This window comes from Triticum aestivum, chromosome 7D (assembly GCF_018294505.1).
Source record: "Triticum aestivum cultivar Chinese Spring chromosome 7D, IWGSC CS RefSeq v2.1, whole genome shotgun sequence".
Classification (NCBI taxonomy): domain Eukaryota; kingdom Viridiplantae; phylum Streptophyta; class Magnoliopsida; order Poales; family Poaceae; genus Triticum; species Triticum aestivum.
The window spans coordinates 143,667,988-143,690,334 of record NC_057814.1 but is presented as its reverse complement, the minus strand read 5'-3'; the positions used below and the strand labels follow the sequence as shown (position 1 = coordinate 143,690,334).

The following is a 22,347-nucleotide window of genomic DNA, read 5'->3' as shown; positions in this document are numbered from 1 at the left end:
TTTTGAAAACATGAACAAATTTGGAAATCACAAAAAATATTTAGAAAACATGAACAAAATTTTGAAACTTCAAACATTTTGGAAAACATGAACAAATTTCAAAATTCTGAACCTTTTGGAAAAGGCGAAGATTTTTTTGAACATCAATAAAATTTTAATTTCCGAAATGTAAAAAACGAACAATTTTGAAAGTTGTTAAACATTTGAAATTTCGATTTTTGAAAAAAGGCAAAAAGAAAATGTGAACCTGAAAAAGAAACAAAAAACGAAACAAAGAAATGAAAAAAGAAACCGAAAAAAGAAATGAAACAAAGTAAAGAAAAAAATCACAAAAGAAAACCGTTAAACCGGTATAAAACAAAACACCAGTTCAGGGAACCTTCTGGAAGGTTCCCAAAACCGGCTGCCTCGCTATGGGATAGTGGACCGGCCCAGTTCTCGCGCTCGAGGAGATCGCCTATGCGAACCCTCGACAGTTTGACGTAGTTAGCGTCAAATAGGATTTTCCGAAGGGAAGATTATAGGGCGCCCGTGTCTCCTTGTTTTCGTACCAGAAAAGCCCGTATCTATACTACTATATAGTGTACGAGTAGCGAAACATATGAACTGTTGGATCACTGCAATCGGACGGTTCTAATTGATTGATTCAAAAATTAGGAAGTCATGGCGTCACATGCGTCGTTGGATCACGCAATCCGACGACCCATATTGAAGGGATTCACGGTGGGGACCACCACCTCTGCCACACATGTGATCTGACTCTAGCTCTAGAATTTTCAGTTAGCTAGATGTGGTCAAGTGGTTACAGTGACAAGAGTACTACTCCAGTAAAGGCTATTTTTTTGCATGGTAATACGTGTCTCATTCATATCATAAAGAACAAAGTATAAGTCACGTAAAGACTGACATGACAAAACTGAAAAGATAGCAGAACATCTTTGAGCTTGACACTAACGCCCGTCACCTGCCTCCGCACCACCACAGCAGCCACCGAAGAAAAGAATGACGAATCACCTCCTCACCCGAGCTCGACGCGGCTCCATCGCTGATATGCAGCTTTGCGGACCTCCAAGCTGGCTCACCAAAAGTGAACCCCTTACCGTTGAACGAATCAGACCGGGGCAACACCCCAGACACGCCATCGAACTTCAGATCTGGCACCCCACTACGACTAAAACGTCGAAGGAGAAAACCATATCTGCCATCCACGAACCACGAGCCCAGCACATGCTCCGTCTTCCAGATGTCGTCGATGCAGACCACAATCTGCATCCGCTCCTGCACTACCTCCCAAGCTCCGCGCCGACGCTGGAGCAAACGCCGCCGCAACGGCGGAGCCCGAGGACACATGTCCACCACGAGGATGCTGCCGCCGCCGCCACCCCATCCTTACTTGAACAGACTGGTTTCCAAATCCATCCCCAACCATAGGACTGATGGCCTCGTTAGGGAAGGTTCTGAAGAATCTTTATTCAGCATTGCCATCGTCGCCGCCGAAGCAAAGACGATGAACAACCTTAAAACCTAGACTACGAGAGTAAAAGCGATCCACACGTGTGGATCCGGCGACCCCCCTCGCCATCGACGACCGAGGTCGCCGGCGGAGGGGAGCCGCCGGATAGCGACCTTGGAAGATCGGTCTCCCCTGGCGGGCTAGGGTTCCAGCCACCAGGGACAAGAGGAAAACAGGAAAGAGTCCTCCAATAAAGGCTAGAAACATCTTCAGACGTGCGGATAGGCTAGGAATGTACTGTAGCAGCATACTTTTTTAATGTAATACTAGCAGGCAGGATACTTTTGAATGGATGTACGAGAGGGTTCCTTCTTGTTTGAAGGTGATAAAGTATACCCTGTTAGAGGGTGGGGATGTTCAATTGATTATCTAATTTTTGTTTCGGTGCCGGACAAAGTCATGCAATAGAAAGTAGTAGGAGATATCCAGACTTAATGGTGAGAAAAGGCAAAAAAAAAGGTGAATATTTTTTACATCAAGCTTCTTTTTTCTACATATATAACGTTTATTTTTTAAGAAACAAAGTTTGTGTCTAAAACAATTTCAATAAATAAGAAATTGGTGTGTTATTGTGATTTGATGTGAGTAACAAGTAATCTTCCATGAGCTCCTATGAGAAAATAGGAATTTTCTTTCAAAATATCCAATATAAATTTATCATGATATATGCGCTCTACTTTTAGTTTTAATGTTTTACTCGTAGTATTCTGCTTATACATAGAAGTCGTGCACGTACAAATGACTAGGCTTGATTTTGGCTGTGGTATGACAACAAATGTGATGTGGCTGAGCTGACGGGCCTCTCAAACACGTCTGATATCTATTTCCGCGGCTTTTTTTTAAAAAAAAATCTGTCTCCGCAGCTGAGCGAATGACCTCCGGCACAGTGGCGGTCGCGGCGTTTCACGGGGAGCCATAGAAGCGGGAACGACTAGTATAGAATCTGGGCATCTGGTGCAAAAATAGAAAAAGGATTCTGGACCATTGGATTTGGGATGAATAGTAAGGATCTAGGTGGAGGTATCTGTACTCACGGTTACATAATTCTATGCAAAAACATCCCTCTGGTCCTCATGTTTTCTCTTCGGATCCTTCTCAGATCCCCAATCCTCCATCGGCCCTCTCGACCTCTCCAGCCGGCGAGCGACGCTGTCGGCGGTCCAGGCCAGATCCGGTGTTGGCTCCCCTCCACAGCTTCTTCTCCCTGCCTCCTGTCTTCCACTCCGGCTTCAAGGTCGCGTGGATCCGCCTCCCGGCCAGGCCCAACGTCGCGCGGCGCATCATCGCAGGGATTCGTCGGCCGTCGCTAGTCGTCCTTGCCGATGGCCGCTGGCGCCTCGGGCACAGCTGCCTAGGTCACCATCTGGCCTCCACCATGCCGGACTCCGACGGGTTCGCGACAGATCCGAAGACCCGCGGCACAGAGTTGTTAGAGAATACGCAGCCCCGACGGCTACACGCGCCAGCTCTTCTTCCTGACTCCATCCCCTCACTGGCTCAGTATCAAGGTATCTTCCGTCTCACCCATATATTTCTATCTAATGGGGAAGTCTAGTTTGTGTTCGAGTCTGGGCACATGCCCAGCCAACGTAGCCACTGATTTAGCTCATGTTCTATGTTTACCCATCACATGTAACAATTTTGAATGCACAGAATAGTTTACTGCTTGTACTCCACTACATAGTTCCATTTAATCTATTGCGCCATGTATATGCTACTCCCTCCGATCTAAAAATAAGTGTCGTGGTTTATTTTGGATCAGATTGAGTATTGAATCAAAGCATGAATATTTCGGAGGCAGTGCACATGTCTTTGACTGAATTGACTATGGATCTAGCTAGGGGAAGTATGCCTAGAGTGCACACAGTTATCAATTTTGCATTCCTTCAATTGCGGATCTTACGCGTACATCGGTCAAATTATTAGCTAAATTTAGCTAGCTTCTAGTTGAATTGCTTTCAAGCGGTGATTGAAAAGTGAATATAATTTCCCTTGATTATGGAGCACAAGTGACATGTTGTGGGGAAACTCGTCAATGGTGGGACAACATATGCATATCCGGCAAAATCAAGCCGACGCAATAATGTCTCGTCCATCTAATTAACCTGCACCATGTTTGGTTAGCTAGCTAGTTAAGAATTTGTTGTTGTTCTGAGCTAGTGTGCTTGCTGGCATGGGGGTATGCATATTGCAGATTTAACTAACAAAACTCAAGGCTTTTGATGAACTGACGCCGGTCAATTGTTTCACACTCCAGTAGCTAGCTGGTGGGAGATACCTCGATTGGAGACATCAAATAATAGATATATGTGTATTTGTGACTAACAGTTAGCCAACAAGGGTTTAACAACATTACAGAAACAGTAGAAGTACAGATGCAGAGAGAGAGCTAGCTAGCTAGCTGCCTGAGCTGCACCGGCATGCGTGGTGCAGCCTGTAGCCTTCTAATTTGCAACCATGCAATTGGAGATGACTTCTGAATTTGATTTTTGTTTCAGGAGATTGAGAAGTCAGACATCTGGATTTTGGTGTAGAACACATGTTATGCTCTGGGTATGATGAGTAGTTTAGAGCTCATTGACTAGTACTAAGCTCTGCCCCTGCCGTTGCTCTTGGGTCATTTTGAAGAATTATTTACAGCTTCTAGAGAATCTTAGTTGTTGCTGTCTCACCTGGTTCTAAGCAAATAAAAACAGTATTTGTTTTGTGTGATCTTTCCCAGGCATATGAAGTTCCAAGAGCAAGAAACAGTATAACTGGAGGCAAGAGAAGAACTTTCTGTCATATACCATCAGGATAGCAAAGCTGATACAATTTTTTAAAGCAATGATTGTTCAGTTGTGATCCTTAAGTCCTTCACACTCATTCTTACTGGTCATGCACTAGAAATGATCATGTCATCTTATGTATCACTTCATATGTATGTATGTCTCTCGTGGATGCGCCAGATTGACAAATATGTGTGCCCGGGAAGGGTCTAGTTTGACGTGTACTCGAATATTTGTGCAACTGATGGTCTAGCTTGACATGTACTCAAATAATTCCAATATTTGTGCTTGGAATTGTCCAGTCTAACATGTGCCTGAAATGGTCTAGCTTGACTTAATTTTCTCATCTTCACTTATATTTGTGATACATATTGACACACTTTGGTAACCAACTTGTTTAGTTTTCTTGCACGATTGATAGACATATAGTAGAAGCCAGTACTGTACTTATATATACATGAAACCATCCATTAGACAAGTATAAAGCTGAAGCATCAACGCTGTGACGATTTGAAAGTTAGTCTTATATACCAAGGACAAAATGAACGAATATGAGAAAGGTGAGGTGTTTACAGTGAAGTCATGTTTTATATCTGACTACTAGCGGGGGGTTTTTGTAAAAATGTACATTAAGTGGCAGGAGGTACCTCTGTGCCATTCATCTTCAATCCAATGGCCCAGAATGCGTTTTTCTATTTTTGCACCACAAGTGCAGATTCTATACTAGTTGCTCCCTCCGATCTAAAAATAAGTGTCGTGGTTTATTTTGGATCAGATTGAGTATTGAATCAAAGCATGAATATTTCGGAGGCAGTGCACATGTCTTTGCCTGAATTGACTATGGATCTAGCTAGGGGAAGTATGCCTAGAGTGCACACAGTTATCAATTTTGCATTCCTTCAATTGCGGATCTTACGCGTACATCGGTCAAATTATTAGCTAAATTTAGCTGGCTTCTAGTTGAATTGCTTTCAAGCGGTGATTGAAAAGTGAATATAATTTCCCTTGATTATGGAGCACAAGTGACATGTTGTGCGGAAACTCGTCAATGGTTGGGCAACATATGCATATCCGGCAAAATCAAGCCGAGGCAATAATGTTCGTCCATCTAATTAACCTGCACCATGTTTGGTTAGCTAGCTGGTTAAGAATTTGTTGTTGTTCCGAGCTAGTGTGCTTGCTGGCATGGGGGTATGCATATTGCAGATTTAACTAACAAAACTCAAGGCTTTTGATGAACTGACGTCGGTCAATTGTTTCACACTCCAGTAGCTAGCTGGTGGGAGACACCTCGATTGGAGACATCAAATAATAGATATATGTGTATTTGTGACTAACAGTTAGCCAACAAGGGTTTAACAACATTACAGAAACAGTAGAAGTACATATGCAGAGCAGAGAGAGCTAGCTAGCTAGCTACCTGAGCTGCACCGGCATGCGTGGTGCAGCCTGTAGCCTTCTAATTTGCAACCATGCAATTGGAGATGACTTCTGAATTTTGAATTTGTTTTGTTTCAGGAGATTGAGAAGTCAGACATCTGGATTTTGGTGTAGAACACATGTTATGCTCTGGGTATGATGAGTAGTTTAGAGCTCATTGACTAGTACTAAGCTCTGCCCCTGCCATTGCTCTTGGGTCATTTTGAAGAATTATTTACAGCTTCTAGAGAATCTTAGTTGTTGCTGTCTCACCTGGTTCTAAGCAAATAAAAACAGTATTTGTTTTGTGTGATCTTTCCCAGGCATATGAAGTTCCAAGGGCAAGAAACAGTATAACTGGAGGCAAGAGAAGAACTTTCTGTCATATACCATCAGGATAGCAAAGCTGATACAATTTTTTAAAGCAATGATTGTTCAGTGTGATCCTTAAGTCCTTCACACTCATTCTTACCGGCCATGCACTAGAAATGATCATGTCATCTTATGTATCACTTCATATGTATGTATGTCTCTCGTGGGTGCGCCAGATTGACAAATATGTGTGCCCGGGAAGGGTCTAGTTTGACGTGTACTCGAATATTTGTGCAACTAATGGTCTAGCTTGACATGTACTTAAATAATTCCAATATTTGTGCCTGGAATTGTCCAGTCTAACATGTGCCTGAAATGGTCTAGCTTGACTTAATTTTCTCATCTTCACTTATATTTGTGATACATATTGACACACTTTGGTAACCAACTTGTTTAGTTTTCTTGCACGATTGATAGACATATAGTAGAAGCCAGTACTGTACTTATATATACATGAAACCATCCATTAGACAAGTATAAAGCTGAAGCATCAACTGTGACGTTTTGAAAGTTAGTCTTATGTACCAAGGACAAAATGAACGAATATGAGAAAGGTAAGGTGTTTACAATGAAAGTCATGTTTTATATCTGACTACTAGCGGGTGGTTTTTGTAAAAATACACATTAAGTGGCAGGAGGTACCTCTGTGCCATTCATCTTCAATCCACGGCCTAGAATGCATTTTTCTATTTTTGCACCACAAGTGCAGATTCTATACTAGTTGCTCCCTCCGATCTAAAAATAAGTGTCGTGGTTTATTTTGGATCAGATTGAGTATTGAATCAAAGCATGAATATTTCGGAGGCAGTGCACATGTCTTTGCCTGAATTGACTATGGATCTAGCTAGGGGAAGTATGCCTAGAGTGCACACAGTTATCAATTTTGCATTCCTTCAATTGCGGATCTTACGCGTACATCGGTCAAATTATTAGCTAAATTTAGCTGGCTTCTAGTTGAATTGCTTTCAAGCGGTGATTGAAAAGTGAATATAATTTCCCTTGATTATGGAGCACAAGTGACATGTTGTGCGGAAACTCGTCAATGGTTGGGCAACATATGCATATCCGGCAAAATCAAGCCGAGGCAATAATGTTCGTCCATCTAATTAACCTGCACCATGTTTGGTTAGCTAGCTGGTTAAGAATTTGTTGTTGTTCTGAGCTAGTGTGCTTGCTGGCATGGGGGTATGCATATTGCAGATTTAACTAACAAAACTCAAGGCTTTTGATGAACTGACGTCGGTCAATTGTTTCACACTCCAGTAGCTAGCTGGTGGGAGACACCTCGATTGGAGACATCAAATAATAGATATATGTGTATTTGTGACTAACAGTTAGCCAACAAGGGTTTAACAACATTACAGAAACAGTAGAAGTACATATGCAGAGCAGAGGGAGCTAGCTAGCTAGCTGCCTGAGCTGCACCGGCATGCGTGGTGCAGCCTGTAGCCTTCTAATTTGCAACCATGCAATTGGAGATGACTTCTGAATTTTGAATTTGTTTTGTTTCAGGAGATTGAGAAGTCAGACATCTGGATTTTGGTGTAGAACACATGTTATGCTCTGGGTATGATGAGTAGTTTAGAGCTCATTAACTAGTACTAAGCTCTGCCCCTGTCGTTGCTCTTGGGTCATTTTGAAGAATTATTTACAGCTTCTAGAGAATCTTAGTTGTTGCTGTCTCACCTGGTTCTAAGAAAATAAAAACAGTATTTGTTTTGTGTGATCTTTCTCAGGCATATGAAGTTCCAAGGGCAAGAAATAGTATAACTGGAGGCAAGAGAAGAACTTTCTGTCATATACCATCAGGATAGCAAAGCTAATACAATTTTTTAAAGCAATGATTGTTCAGTGTGATCCTTAAGTCCTTCACACTCATTCTTACTGGCCATGCACTAGAAATGATCATGTCATCTTATGTATCACTTCATATGTATGTATGTCTCTCGTGGATGCGCCAGATTGACAAATATGTGTGTCCGGGAAGGGTCTAGTTTGACATGTACTCGAATATTTGTGCAACTGATGGTCTAGCTTGACATGTACTTAAATAATTCCAATATTTGTGCTTGGAATTGTCCAGTCTAACATGTGCCTGAAATGGTCTAGCTTGACTTAATTTTCTCATCTTCACTTATATTTGTGATACATATTGACACACTTTGGTAACCAACTTGTTTAGTTTTCTTGCACGATTGAAAGTTAGTCTTATGTACTCCCTCCATTCCACAATGTAGTGCTTCCTCTATCCCCGTGCTTCAACTTTGACCGTAAATTTAACTATCAAGACCGATTGCGGCGGGAGCAAAAATTATATCAGTGAATTCGTATTTGAAAGAAGTTTTTAATTATGTAATTTTTTCACCCGCCGCAGTCGGTCTCGTTCATTAAATTTATGGTCAAAGTTCGACCTCGGGAAGCGCGGGCGCACTATATTTTGGAATGGAGGGAGTACCAAGGACAAAATGAACGAATATGAGAAAGGTAAGGTGTTTACAGTGAACGTCATGTTTTATATCTGACTACTAGCGGGGGGTTTTGTAAAAATACACATTAAGTGGCAGGAGGTACCTCTGTGCCATTCATCTTCAATCCAACGGCTCAGAATGCCTTTTTCTATTTTTGCACCACAAGTGCTGATTCTATACTAGTTGCTCCCGTAGAAGCAACCGGCGCGCCGTCGCCGGCCGCGACTGCGGCGGTGCGCCCACCAGAGTCACTCCCCCCCTCCCCCCTTAGCACCAGGATGCCTCGGAGCGCCTGCCCCTCGCAATGCCTCCGGTGAGTTCATGTGTGGCCAACGCTTGGTTTTGTCCTCTGCGCTCTGACTCCTTTCGTCCGTGCGTTTCAGGTTTCGAGCGGGGAGGGCGCCGCTGGTGCCTGATGCCGCTGCTGGTCGACGGCGCCGTGCCGCCATCGTCAGCCCCGTGGGTATTTCGGGCGGGGGCGCATCGGAATTCGGAAGCGATGCCGGAGCCGGAGCTGCTGGGCGCCAACTGAACTGTAAGTGCCTGCCACTGCCAAACTGGTACGAATTCAGTTCGTTGGCTGGACGGGCCATCAGAGTGCTGTCCCGTACCAGCGCAATTCCTCACCTGATTTTAGTGCTGATGCACAATGTGTGGATGGGCGTCTTGGCATGTTAGGGTGGATTAAAAATCTGAGAGGAACTGGCGAGAATTCGGACAGAGAGTGAAGTGTCGGCGAGAGTGGGAGGCACACACAGGGTGATAGATTTCACTTGCGCCTGGGTTGGGCTGGGGAGCACGCCAGCATGTGCTTTCTGAGTAGGTGCGCATTCATGCTTCTCTTCGCTTTGACTTTCACCTTTAAGTTTTCCTCTGAAATATGTTGGGACTTTCGTGGTCTGCCATGACCAGGATAAATCTGAACTTCTCCATCAAAGCTTATTGTATAATGTTGCTCGAAGTCGGCCAACAGAATCGTGATTTGCTTCTATTATTTGAGACTCCACCTTCCCATCAGAAAAACAAACAAATGGATTGTCTTCAAAGGGGACCTTATTCAACTCTGGAAGAACATATTGTATTTGACATCACCACTTTCTCCTAAGAAAGCACCACACCTAACTGCACAAACATAATATTCTGGAACCTGGAGCACGAGGTTTTTTTTGTAAGATTTTGTGCGGGAGTCATATTATTCTCTGCAAAACTCATGTGAAGTTCGTGCACTCTGCCCTAAATGAAGTTTGTTCAATTTTGGCTAATATAATCATGATTTTTTGCATCAATTATCATAGATTCCACCTGCCACCAGAAAAAAAAGCAAAGGGTTAGTCTTCGGAGTGGACCTTATCCTACAGAAAGAACACACCTAACTATTTATTCGAATCAGTTCAGAATACCCAAATCATTGGTTTTGATGCACTTTCCTGTTTCTGCCCAAACATAATATTCTGGAATCTGGAGCACGAGGTTTTGTTGTGGAATTTCTGCGGACAGTCATATTATTCTCAGCAAAGTTTATGTGAAGTTTCTGCACTGTATTTAGGCCCTAAATGTTGGAAATGTAGGCCGAAAACACACGCAAAGCTACTTACCTTTGAGAAAAAAGCTAATATTCTACTGCTTTGCACCTAGCATCTTCGGCTACAGGTCTGGTAACTTTACCATTAAAGAATATCTAATCATGATCAACTCTTTGCTGCTACAGCCTCCATCAACTTTGGCTAGCTTTCATTGCTTTATTTCTATTATCTTGTAGCGCATTCATTTTAAGAAACTGAGCACATTTTTCATGTCTTGTGCTATTTCCTTTGAGGAACACACTTCATTTACCCTCTCTTTGATATGCCTTTAGCTTTCACAATGAGCTGATTTATATTTGATGACAACTCTGGTTGCCGGATATCCCTGGGAGTGGCAACTTTTTTGCTATCTGCAGGTCTGCATCCTTCCTTTATAAAGGGAACTATCCTGTAATATTAGTAAATGCAACCAAGTTCCACTTCCATTGCCAGACAGAAATTGTATGCTATGCAATGGGAATGCTGAATGAAATTGCTCGCAACTGTTTTTTTACATAATCTATATGTTTTCTTTAATGCAACACAAATGCATGCTGTAGCTTTTAGCTACGACCAAAGTGATACTGAGCTGATACGTGTGGAAGTACACAACTGACACTTGTGGCAATGAAGATTTACTTTTGGAATCTTGAGGAGGATACATGGTGGATCACCCGAAGCAACTTTAACAGGTTGAGAAGACTCAAGAGGATACCATGAGAGAGACCACTGTGTCATCTCTTGTGTTACCTCACCAGAGTGCTTTAGAACTGATCAGTTTTAGACCAAGTATTGGAAAACTTAAATTATGCTATGTGTTTGCTGATGCTCCGCTCTTCATTGCTAAGAACAGTTAAGTCTGTATATGTTAATTGAGCATGTTAATTTGATACATCCTTTGCATGAACGATACTTGGAAAACTGACTGGTGCCCTAGTCCACGCTCCAATGGCAAGAAGTGCATGATAAAATATTCCAAGAATATTAACAAAATTCATGGATGTAAATGTAATACATAAAAATGCTAAAGTTTGATGTCAAATTCATCCTGATATCAAGGACCAGAAAAGGCAGTCATTCTTACACTCTTCATTTCCGCCAAGACTGTCAACTTGTGTTTCTGTATCTTGAATATTTGATGTCAGGAACGAATATGATACTGATCCTCTGGAATTTTGAAACATTGTATCGTTATACTTTATGGGACTTTCACAACAACGACGTGATCCCCACTGGACAAAAAATGCTTATTCCTTACATTTTCGTGGGACTGATTGGTGTTTTACTTTTGGCACAAAACTTGTATTTGTCATTGTTAAAGAACTAAAAGAGAATGATTTTTCAAGTGCTTACGTTTGGGATCTTTCAGGCAATGTGCTTTATATACTTGGCCTGGCACCTTTCAAGAGCACACCCATGTGGCTTAAATACTAAGCGGTTCCTTTTTCAGCTGCTTTGATTTAAATAATGCAGTTGAACGACAAATAGTGAAATTCTTCTTATTGCAGAAAACATATGTTATATTATTTTGGCACTCATTATTTGATATGATCCCACCATATGTAGAATAGGCAAATTTAGTGGAACGGTGATGTTTTATGTATTAGCTAGGGCTAGCTGCAACAAGGTAGCAGAAAGCTTTATTGTTGGCACATTTGCTGGGTGCAACAAACTTTTGTTATTGTCAGAATGGAGACATCACATAGTGGGAAGTGTCATTATTTTTTAAAAGATGAGGTTCTGGCCACATATAGAGTCTTGTGCCATCATTCTGCTTGGTGCAGGTACGTAATGATTTGAGTGAAGCACATAGTGCTTCATAATTATGCTTCTTACTATTCAAACTTCTACAATTTACATGTTGAAGCATATTTTTATTCTGCAAGGTTTGTATATGTGCTCTGAGCAATCTTAACATGCTCCCTCTTACTCCCTCTTTTCACACGAGAGGTAAGAGTATATAATAGATATGAGCCGTTGATCTCATTAATTAGTGGTCTAATTAACTCTTACCTTCTTACCTCATCTGTAAAAAGAGGGGGTAAGAGGGAGCATGTTAAAATTTACCATGTGCTCTAACACAGTGGGAACTGTAAGGTTTTTATTCTATTTGCATATGCTGGTCATTTTGGAACATATATTCTATAACTTTAATCAGGTATACTTTTCCTTGTTAAATATGATGGTTAAGATGATAATTATTTTCTCACTTATGTTGTTGTTGGATGCTCTGATTGTGAGCCTTTGTCTGTTTTACTCTCTACATCATCGCATGACATCTAATCAACATAAAATTGTGTGCGTGATATATGTTCCATCACATCTTAAAATGAGTGTAAACTGCAGTGTATGCGGGATATGTTGAAACAGCAAGCTAGTAGGGGTTAAGGTTAACGTCCGTTATATATTTTGGATATTAACCTAGAGTTTTGATTAGTGAGTAGCTCACTCATGTGTGTTAATTATTGTCAGTATTACTCTATTTGACATGATGCTATTAAGGAGCACCCGTGTCATGACTGGGGATTGAACCCAGGCCTCCCAGCTGCGCACACCATGTTCCCACCACACCCCAACTGACAAGGGTTCCATACTGGCAGTAACTAATATATATTGACTAAATATTTATTATTTTCAGAAATTTAGTCATTATATAAGTCTGATTTATAATTTACTGTTCTGGTTTATTCACATTGTTTGTTAGGTTACAGTTTCCCTCTAGAACATTGCTTGGCTGTTGAGTATGTATACATTTTCACTCTCTGTAATGAATAATTTGTATATACCCCCTCCATTCATAGATATAAGATGTTTTAACCATTTTCTGAATCGGATGTATATAGACATGTTTTAGTGTGTTTATTCACTCATTTCGGTCCGTATGTAGTCCATATTGAATTATCCAAAACATCTTATATTTGTGAAGGAGGAAATAGTTTCTAGCTAACCGGGTTTTCTACCTCTGTTATCTTCGAATTCATGGATATACACTACGGTGGGGTGATAATAATTGAATATTTTTCTTGCATCCTGACATCACACAAATTTTGCGCGTGCAATCATGGAAGAAGAAAGTACTAGCCTACCTTTAAAGATAATTGGATTGTATAATCCAAGGAAAAGAGCAATAGACTGCACAGAATCATGTGTTCAGAAGTCTTGGTCCTATAAATATCCTAGTTATTAACATGTGTTCAGAAGACGGAGCAACTTCACTTGTTCCCTGCCTTTTGCATGGCTGCTGCATGCATTTTTGATGGGCGTCTTTCCTTCCTTAATCTCTGGGGCATGTATCCTTAGATCCTCAGCCTCTTGTACATATCTGTTATTGAGAAATCGAACATACATTGTACACATCCGCTTTGCCGCCCTTACAACTCCACTCAGTGCTTTTCTTGCATTTTTTTCTCCCTTCTTTTTGAGAGATGGACATCTAGTCAGTTATCACAAGAAAGTGCTCTGCTAATGCCAACCTCATGCACCACCCTTGTCTTTAAAAGGCAAGGTAATGAACACGGTCTAGCCCAACAGCACTACTAGTTTGTGATGGACACCAGTACTCCTCCAAAGTCTGGGACGAGCTTCCTCAAAACTTGCTTCAATGGAGTTAACGCCCTCTCAGGTTTCTTCCATTCTTTCTCTGTTTTTTCCCAAGCGTGAGATTGGAGAAATCATGCTATATCTATTTACTTACTCCTGTGCCGCCTCATATGTCCTCTTGAACCTTGCTAACTTACTCCTGTGCCGCCTCATATGTCCTCTTTAACCTTGCTAACTTGCAGTATTAACTTCCTATTTTGCAGGGGTTGGAATATTATCGATTCCTTATGCATTGTCTCAAGGAGGATGGTTGAGCGTACTTATGTTCACAACTATAGCAGTTATCTGCTTCTACACTGGGATTCTCCTACAGAGATGCATAGATTCAAGCTCACTTGTTAAGACCTATCCTGATATAGGTGAACTGGCTTTTGGCCGGAAAGGAAGAATCATAGTGGCGATATTCATGTACCTGGAGCTGTACCTTGTGGCAATCGATTTCATGATATTAGAAGGTGATAACTTGGAGAAATTATTTCCAAGCGTCGACTTCCATGTTGCTGGAGTCAAGATTGGAGGCAAGCAAGGGTTTGTTCTGATTTTCAGCCTGTTGGTTTTGCCGACGACATGGTTTCGGAGCTTAAGTGCGCTTGCGTACGTCTCTGTTGGAGGAATCGTGGCTTCTGTCGTTCTCATCGCGGCTGTTATCTGGGTAGGAGCATTTGATGGTGTTGGTTTCCACGAGAGAGGTGTGCTTGTCCACTGGGCTGGTATTCCAACTGCCATGAGCTTATACTCATTCTGTTTCAGCGGCCATGCTGTTTTCCCCATGATATACACTGGAATGAGCAACAGAAAAATGTTCCCAACAGTAAGTAAAGCAGAAACCCTTTCACCGATCTTTTGTGTTATTTGACCAATAAGCAAATATAACTGCTGTGTAGCACGTCAGTACTTATTTGTTGGAAACCACAAACGATCCGAGCTTGCCCCAACTATTATGGTTAAATCTTGCTTTACATGCCCCGAGTCAATGCAAAATAGTATAACCTTTTTGACTGATAGGATAAAATACATGTTGTAGCAGCACTCCAATTCTGGAAACTGGAATCCTGTCAAAACTTTCCCATTTCATAAAGCTTGCAGTACTAGGGAATCACGTTTGTGCTTAACCCCTCTTCTCCTTTTTCGAATTTCAGGTGCTACTCCTCTGCTTCATCATCTGCACTCTCAGCTACGGACTGATGGGCGTCGTCGGGTACCTGATGTACGGGGAGTCACTGAAGTCCCAGGTGACGCTGAACCTCCCATCGAGGAACCTGAGCTCCAGCATCGCCATCTACACCACGCTGATCAACCCGTTCACCAAGTTCGCACTGCTGGTCACCCCGATAGCGGAGGCGATCGAGGACACCCTCCACGTCGGCAAGAACAAGGCCGTCAGCGTCTCCATCAGGACGTCGCTGGTCGTCAGCACGACCATCGTGGCGCTCGTCGTGCCCTACTTCGCCTACGCCGTCGCGCTCACCGGCTCGTTCCTGAGCGGCACCGCCACGATGCTGCTGCCATGCGCCTGCTACCTGAAGATCAGGTCCAGGACCTGCAGGAAGGTGGGGTTCGAGCAGGTGGTCTGCGTGGGCATCATCGTGGTCGGGGTAGGGCTTGTGGTCGTGGGCACCTCCAGCTCACTGAAGCAGATCATCCAGAGCTTATGAAATGTATGAGTAGGGATGAACAACCATAGGCAGTGGAGCCTATTCTAGTACGGCGCAATCATGCTTGTACTCTGTAGTCTGTACCTATGTTCTGGTAACATGTAGATACTATGAATTTAGCTTACATAAGACTGGATAGGAATAATCCCTAAGATGTTTGTAGTATTGAGACTTACTTCTTCAGAAGAAACTGCCTGTACCTATCATGTTATAAACATTATTCAAATGTATGTATAGCCTGATGTCTAGCTAGTGGTTGTTTCTTGCTAATGATGATCATCAGCAGAGTTTCAGCCTTTTGTTGCAGAAGCAAAATCTGCTGTTCCAACATCATTTTTATGCTGTATAAGTATAACTGTGAATTCTTCGCACCTCCAAGCACCCAGACCGCGACGAACAAGGATATTGGTGCGCATTCAGGTATGTCGACACAGGACACATACACACCTTGAAGTTGAAATGAGCCCATGCCCGTGGCTTTCCTGAAGTTATCTGGTCTGCCCATATGTTGATGTATTGATGTACTGCCTACCAATACATGAATACCCAAAGAAGTACTCCCTTGGTCCAGAAATACTTGTCGGGGGAATGGATGTATTTTAATTCTAGATACATCCATTTTTATCCATTTCTCCGACAAATATTTCTGGACGGAGTGATATACAATATTAACGAGGAACAGAGTTGCAATCTGCAGGCATAAGGTACGCGACAGCATCAGGAGCGTCTTGCAACCACAGGAGGGTCTTGAGATGTTTGTACTGTTAGCAGATTTTCGCCCCGTGGTGGATACCTCGAGCTTGAGCATCCACACCGTGTTTCCTGCTAATGCTTCAACTCGCTCATCTCTTTCCCGCCCCCTTATCTCTGTTAGTTTCAGTTTCCTTGCTGTGTCTGAACTACTATCACTGGAATATTTCCGTTAAGTGATTAATGGAAAGGGGTGTGAGCCCAGTTGGACAAAACAAGGGCCCGCGCGGAGCTCCGTTCTAGCCACGTTAAAAAAGACAAATGAATGTAAAATTAATCCCGCTCAGAAGAAGACTCAAACTAGACGAAGGAAATGACACCAAGCATTCAGGTAAAAAAAGTGTTTTAAATAACTGTAAAACTATCGCTCACTCTTATAAGTTGTCATGATCCCTAGCACTCCATGTGAAGAATCATCATCAATGTGAGTTTTATTTTATCTATAGAAGAACGAAAAGTTTGGTTAAAAGCTTAGAATCAATAAATCTAACCACAAGAACTAATTTGGAACAAAATTAACCATAAAGTGACCATCTTTAAGTTAGTGACTACCTATGACAAAAGAAAATTGTGGAATGAATTGAAGTATTATACCAAAACTAAGTGACACAACAGTAAAACTAACTGAAGCGTGTTTCTGGTGTGAAGCACGACATATCCTAAAGCATTGGGCAACTGAAACATGTCTAGATACATTTAATATGGACTAGCTACAGACTAAAATGAGTGAATCTACTCACCGAAACATGTCTAGATACATTTAATTTAGAATAAACTTAAAACATCTTATATTTCGGAATGGATGGAGTAGAATATTGAATAACACAGAAAATTGTACGTAAAACCATTTGCTACGAACCTCAAGGATTGTCGTTGATGCAAAATAAATCCTTCTCAGAAGAAGACTCAAAGACAAAGGAAATGACACCAATCATTCAGATAAAAAAGCATTTTAAATAACTGTAAAACTATCGCTCACTCTTATAAGTTGTCATGATCCCTAGCACTACATGTGAGGACTCATCCTCATCAATGTGAGTTTTATGTTATCTATAGAAGAAGGAAAAGTTTGGTAAAACTTAGAACCGATAAATCTAACCACATGAACTAATTTGGAACAAAATTAACCATAAAATGACCATCTTTAAGTTAGTGACTACGTATGACAAAAGAAAAATGTGGAATGACTTGAAGTATTATACCAAAACTAAGTGACACAATATTTTACAGTAAAACTAATTGAAGCGTGTTTCTGGTGTGAAGCACAGCATATCCTAAAGCATTGGGCAACTGCATTGAACCCTAAATCTGCAGAAAACATCTAGAACAAATAAGTGAAAAAAGTTCTCACCTCAGTTCCGGAGTCTGACAAATAAATAATGGATGTGTCACCTTTGCCAAAATGTTCAATATGTATTTAAAAATGTTCAGCATATATTAAAAAAATGTTCACCATATATTAGAAAATATCAGCTAGTATTTAAAAATGTTAACTGTTTATTAGAAAAATGTTCATGTATACTAAGAAAATGTTTGAAAAATTCAAAACAAATTCGAAATTTTCAAAAAAAAACTATGTTCCGAAATTTTAAAATTATTCTTATTGTTCAAACAAGTCTGCATTTTAATATATGAAACCAACTAAAAAATGCTGTACAAGAGGTCTCTCACCCAGGCATAGTTTAGGAAATGCGGGCTGCATTGTCTGCTGTTAGCCGGCCCACAGTAGCTCCTTGTCTTTTACTCCCCCCGTTCCAAAATAGATGACCCAACTTTATACTATTAGTACAAAGTTGGGTCATCTATTTTGGAACGGAGGGAGTAGTTTCTTTAGATTTTCAGAAAAAGGTTTTAAGTTGTAAAATCTGTATCAATTCCATCCACACCTCCAAATGAGATGAGTTCTGTATGAAGTTGCTCAGAATTTTATCTAGAGTTCAAAAATGCCACTCTCACCTATGTTGAAAAATGTTTAACTTGTCGTTTTAATTAAATTGCATGGATGGCTTTGCTAAAGGGTTAAACTCATAACTAAATCATTATATCTTGGAGTTATACAGATAATATATGCATGTTAGCAGTGGCGGGGCTTAGTGAGGGCCATTTTTTTTACATAAACGCATCATATTTAACACTATTTGAGCCATTTAACATACTACACTAGATTAGCCCCCTCAATTCTATTTAAGACAAATTTAGCCTCCTCTCAAATCGCATTGAAGCTCTGCCACTGCATGTTAGTCAAAAAATGTGCAGAATATATTTATGACATTGTTTTTTCTTGATCTTCAAGGCGTGCGCGAATGATGTGCAATGGAGAGAATAATGACTTGTCTGCTCTGGATCCTCCTCGCCGTGTTGGCTGCTCTGGTCCCGGCTATTCGGCGGCAGTGACCAATGACAGCAGTGTGACGATGCTACCTGGCGGCCCATTGCCAACGTTTCTGACCCGGTGGGGTTCTTGGCATCGCACACACGACGCTTGGATCTCCAAAATCAAGATTTCCTCAAACTTCATGTTCGCCCACTTCCACGAATTCATTACTCCCTGGGCCACCTTTCCCGACTTTCAGCTCAATGCGGACACCAAAGATGATATCATTTGAAAGCATACTTCCGCCTACAAAACCCAATTCCATGTCACCATTTGCTCCCCCATGGAACGCACGGCTTGGAAGGCTTGGGAGGCTTGGGCGCCTCTCAAGGTCAAATTCTTCGATTGGCCTTCCATTTAAAATAGGATTTGGACCACGGATCGATTGGACAAGCGTGGATGGCCAAATTATGGCCCTTGTCCCTTATGCAAGAGCGAACAGGAATTCGTTGACCACCTTTTATATAACTATTCTGGTCGACCTATGAAGTTCAGTGGCAACTTGATCCAAAGTTTCATGATCATTATCATTAGCTTCCTCTCTAGTCGGTGTAGGCATCACGAGAATGATTTTCTCTGATGTGCTACTTTCCAATTCGAGAGTAGGTACAGTTACCTCATCAAGTTCTACTTTTCTCCTACTCACTTCTTTTGAGAGAAACTCCTTCTCTAGAAAGGAACCATTTTTAGTAACAAATATCTTGCCTTCGGATCTATGGTAGAAGGTGTACCCAATAGTTTCTTTAGATCCTATGAAGACGCACTTCTTCGATTTGGGTTCGAGCTTATCAGGCTGAAGCCTTTTGATATAAGCGTCACATCACCAAACTTTAAAAAACGACAGCTTAGGTTTCTTTCCAAACCATAGTTCATACGGTGTCGTCTCAACAGATTTAGACGGTGCCCTATTTAACGTGAATGCGGCTGTCTCTAATTCATAACCCAAAAATGATAAAGGCAAATCGGTAAGAGACATCATAGAACACACCATATATAATAAAGTATGGTTACAACGTTCAGACACACTATTATGCTGTGGTGTTCCAGGTGGCGCGAGTTGTGAAACAATTCCACATTGCTTTAAATGAAGGCCTCGTAACTCAAATATTCGTCTTCACGATCAGATCATAGAAGCTTTATTTTCTTGTTACAATGATTCTCCACTTCACTCTGAAATTCCTTGAACTTTTCAAATGTTTCAGACTTGTGTTTCATCAAGTAGATATAACCATACCTACTCAAATCATCTGTGAAGGTCAGAAAATAATGATACCCGCCGCGTGCCTCAACACTCATCGGACCGCATACATCGGTATGTATTATTTTCAATAAGATATTAGCTCGCTCCATTGTTCCAGAGAACGGAGTTTTAGTCATCTTACCCATGAGGCATGGTTCGCAAGTATCAAATGATTCATAATCAAGTGATTCCAAAAGTCCATCCGCATGGAGTTTCTTCATGCGCTTTACACCAATATGACCTAAACGGCAGTGCCACAAGTATGTTGCACTATCATTATCAACTTTGCATCTTTTGGCTTCAATATTATGAATAAGTGTATCACTACGATCGAGATTCAACAAGAATAGACCATTCATCAAAGGTGCATGACCATAAAAGATATTACTCATATAAATAGAACAACCATTATTCTCTAACTTAAATGAATAACCGTCTCGCATTAAACAAGATCCACATATAATGTTCATGCTCAAAGATGGCACCAAATAACAATTATTGAGGTCTAAAACTAATCCCAAAGGTAGATGTAGAGGTAGCGTGCCGACGGCGATCACACCAACCTTGGAACCATTCCTGAGGCGCATTGTCGCCTCGTCCTTAGCCAATCTTCGTTTATTCCACAGCTCCTGTTTCGAGTTACGAATATGAGCAACCGAACCAGTATCAAATACCCAGGCGCTACTACGAGCATTAATAAGGAACACATCAATAACATGTATACCAAATATACCTTTGTTCACTTTGACATCCTTCTTATCCGCCAAGTATTTGCGGTGGTTCTGCTTCCAGTGACCATTCCCCTTGCAGTAGAAGCATTCACTTTCATGCTTGGGTCCAGCTTCGGGCTTCTTCACAGGAGCGGCAACTTGCTTGCCATTCTTTTTGAAGTTCCCTTTCTTTCCCTTGCCCTTTTTCTTGAAACTAGTGGTCTTGTTAACCATCAACACTTGATGCTCCTTCTTGATTTCTACCTCCGCGGCCTTAAGCATTGCGAAGAGCTCGGGAATCGTTTTCGTCATCCCTTGCATATTATAGTTCATCACGAAGCCTTTATAGCTTGGTGGCAGTGACTGAAGAACTCTGTCAATAATACTCTCAACTGGAAGATCAATTCCCAGTCGAGTCAAGTGGTTATGATACCCTGACATTTTTAGTATGTGTTCACTGACAGAACTGTTCTCCTCCATCTTGCAGCTATAAAACTTGTTGGAGACTTCATATCACTCAACCCAGTCATTAGCTTGAAATATTAACTTCAGCTCTTGGAACATCTCATATTCTCCGTGGCGTTTAAAACATCTTTGAAGTCCTGGCTCTAAGCCGTAAAGCATGGCACACTGAACTATTGAGTAGTCATCAGGACCGAGTCCGCCAGACATTTATAACATCTGCAGTAGCTCTTGCAGCAGGTCTGTCACCTAGAAGTGCATCAAGGACATAATTCTTCTGTGCTGCAATGAGGATAATCATCAAGTTACGGACCCACTCCCTATAGTTGCTACCATCATCTTTTAACTTAGCTTTTCCTAGGAACGCATTAAAATTCAGGGGAACGGTAGCACGGGCCATTGATCTACAACATAGATATGCAAAAACTATTAAGATTAAGTTCATGATAAATTAAATTCAATTAATCAAATTACTAATGAACTCTCACTTAAATTAACATCCCTCAAGTTATCTAAGTGATACATGATCCAAATCAACTAACCCATGTCCGATCATCACGTGAGATGGGGTAGTCATCAATGGTGAACATCTCCATGTTGATCATATCTACTATATGACTCACTTCTTGACCATATCACATCACAACATACCCTGCAAAAACAAGTTAGTCGTCCTCTACTTTGTTGTTGCAAGTTTTACGTGGCTGCTACGGGCAACTAGCAAGAACCGTTCTTACCTACGCAAAACCACAACAGTAATTTTATCAAGTTTGCTATTTTAACCTTCTTCAAGGACCGGCCGTAGTCAAATTCGATTCAACTAAAGTAGGAGAAACAGACACCCGCCAGCCACCTTTATGCAAAACAAGTTGCATGTGATACGTCTCCGTCGTACCTACTTTTCCAAACACTTTTGCCCTTGTTTTGGACTCTAACTTGCATGATTTGAATGGAACTAACCCGAACTGACGTTGTTTTCAGCAGACTTTCCATGGTGTTATTTATGTGCAGAAACAAAAGTTCTCAGAATGACCTGAAACTCCACGAAACATATTTTTGGAAAATATTAAAAATACTGGAAGAAGAATCCACGTCAGGGGCCCACACCCTGTCCACGAGGGTGGGGGGTGCGCCTACCCCCCTGGGCGTGCCCCCTGCCTCGCGGGCCCCCTGATGCTCCACCGACCTCAACTCCAACTCCATATATTCACTTTCGGGGAGAAAAAAACCAGGGAGAAGGATTCATCGCGTTTTACGATACGGAGCCGCCGCCAAGCCCTAAAACCTCTCGGGAGGGCTAATCTGGAGTCCGTTCGGGGCTCCGGAGAGGGGAATCTGTCGCCGTCGTCATCATCAACCATCCTCCATCACCAATTTCATGATGCTCACCGCCGTGCGTGAGTAATTCCATCATAGGCTTGCAGGACGATGATGGGTTGGATGAGATTTATCAT

The 22,347-nt window shown here is 41.6% G+C and overlaps 2 protein-coding genes and 2 long non-coding RNA genes across 4 annotated transcripts; all 4 read left to right on the top strand.

Moving 5' to 3' along the window:
- The first annotated feature begins 2,561 nt into the window (after positions 1–2,561).
- LOC123170980 (uncharacterized) lies at positions 2,562–4,619 on the top strand. Its single transcript, XM_044588668.1, has 2 exons — positions 2,562–3,021; positions 4,012–4,619. Exons 1-2 carry the CDS (start codon positions 2,562–2,564, stop codon positions 4,017–4,019), a joined length of 468 nt encoding a protein of 155 aa, XP_044444603.1. The 3' UTR covers positions 4,020–4,619.
- Positions 4,620–5,003: 384 nt separating this feature from the next.
- Positions 5,004–6,369, top strand: LOC123167394 (uncharacterized). Its single transcript, XR_006483917.1, has 2 exons — positions 5,004–5,854; positions 6,024–6,369. It is a non-coding gene; the product is annotated as an uncharacterized lncRNA (long non-coding RNA).
- Positions 6,370–8,700: 2,331 nt separating this feature from the next.
- LOC123168328 (uncharacterized) lies at positions 8,701–12,017 on the top strand. The gene is made up of 3 exons (XR_006484288.1): positions 8,701–8,853; positions 8,924–9,075; positions 9,219–12,017. It is a non-coding gene; the product is annotated as an uncharacterized lncRNA (long non-coding RNA).
- A 1,117-nt stretch (positions 12,018–13,134) lies between these two features.
- On the top strand, positions 13,135–15,587 carry LOC123169459 (amino acid transporter AVT1I). The gene is made up of 3 exons (XM_044587340.1): positions 13,135–13,724; positions 13,906–14,513; positions 14,842–15,587. Exons 1-3 carry the CDS (start codon positions 13,649–13,651, stop codon positions 15,355–15,357), a joined length of 1,200 nt encoding a protein of 399 aa, XP_044443275.1. The 5' UTR covers positions 13,135–13,648; the 3' UTR covers positions 15,358–15,587.
- Positions 15,588–22,347: the final 6,760 nt, after the last annotated feature.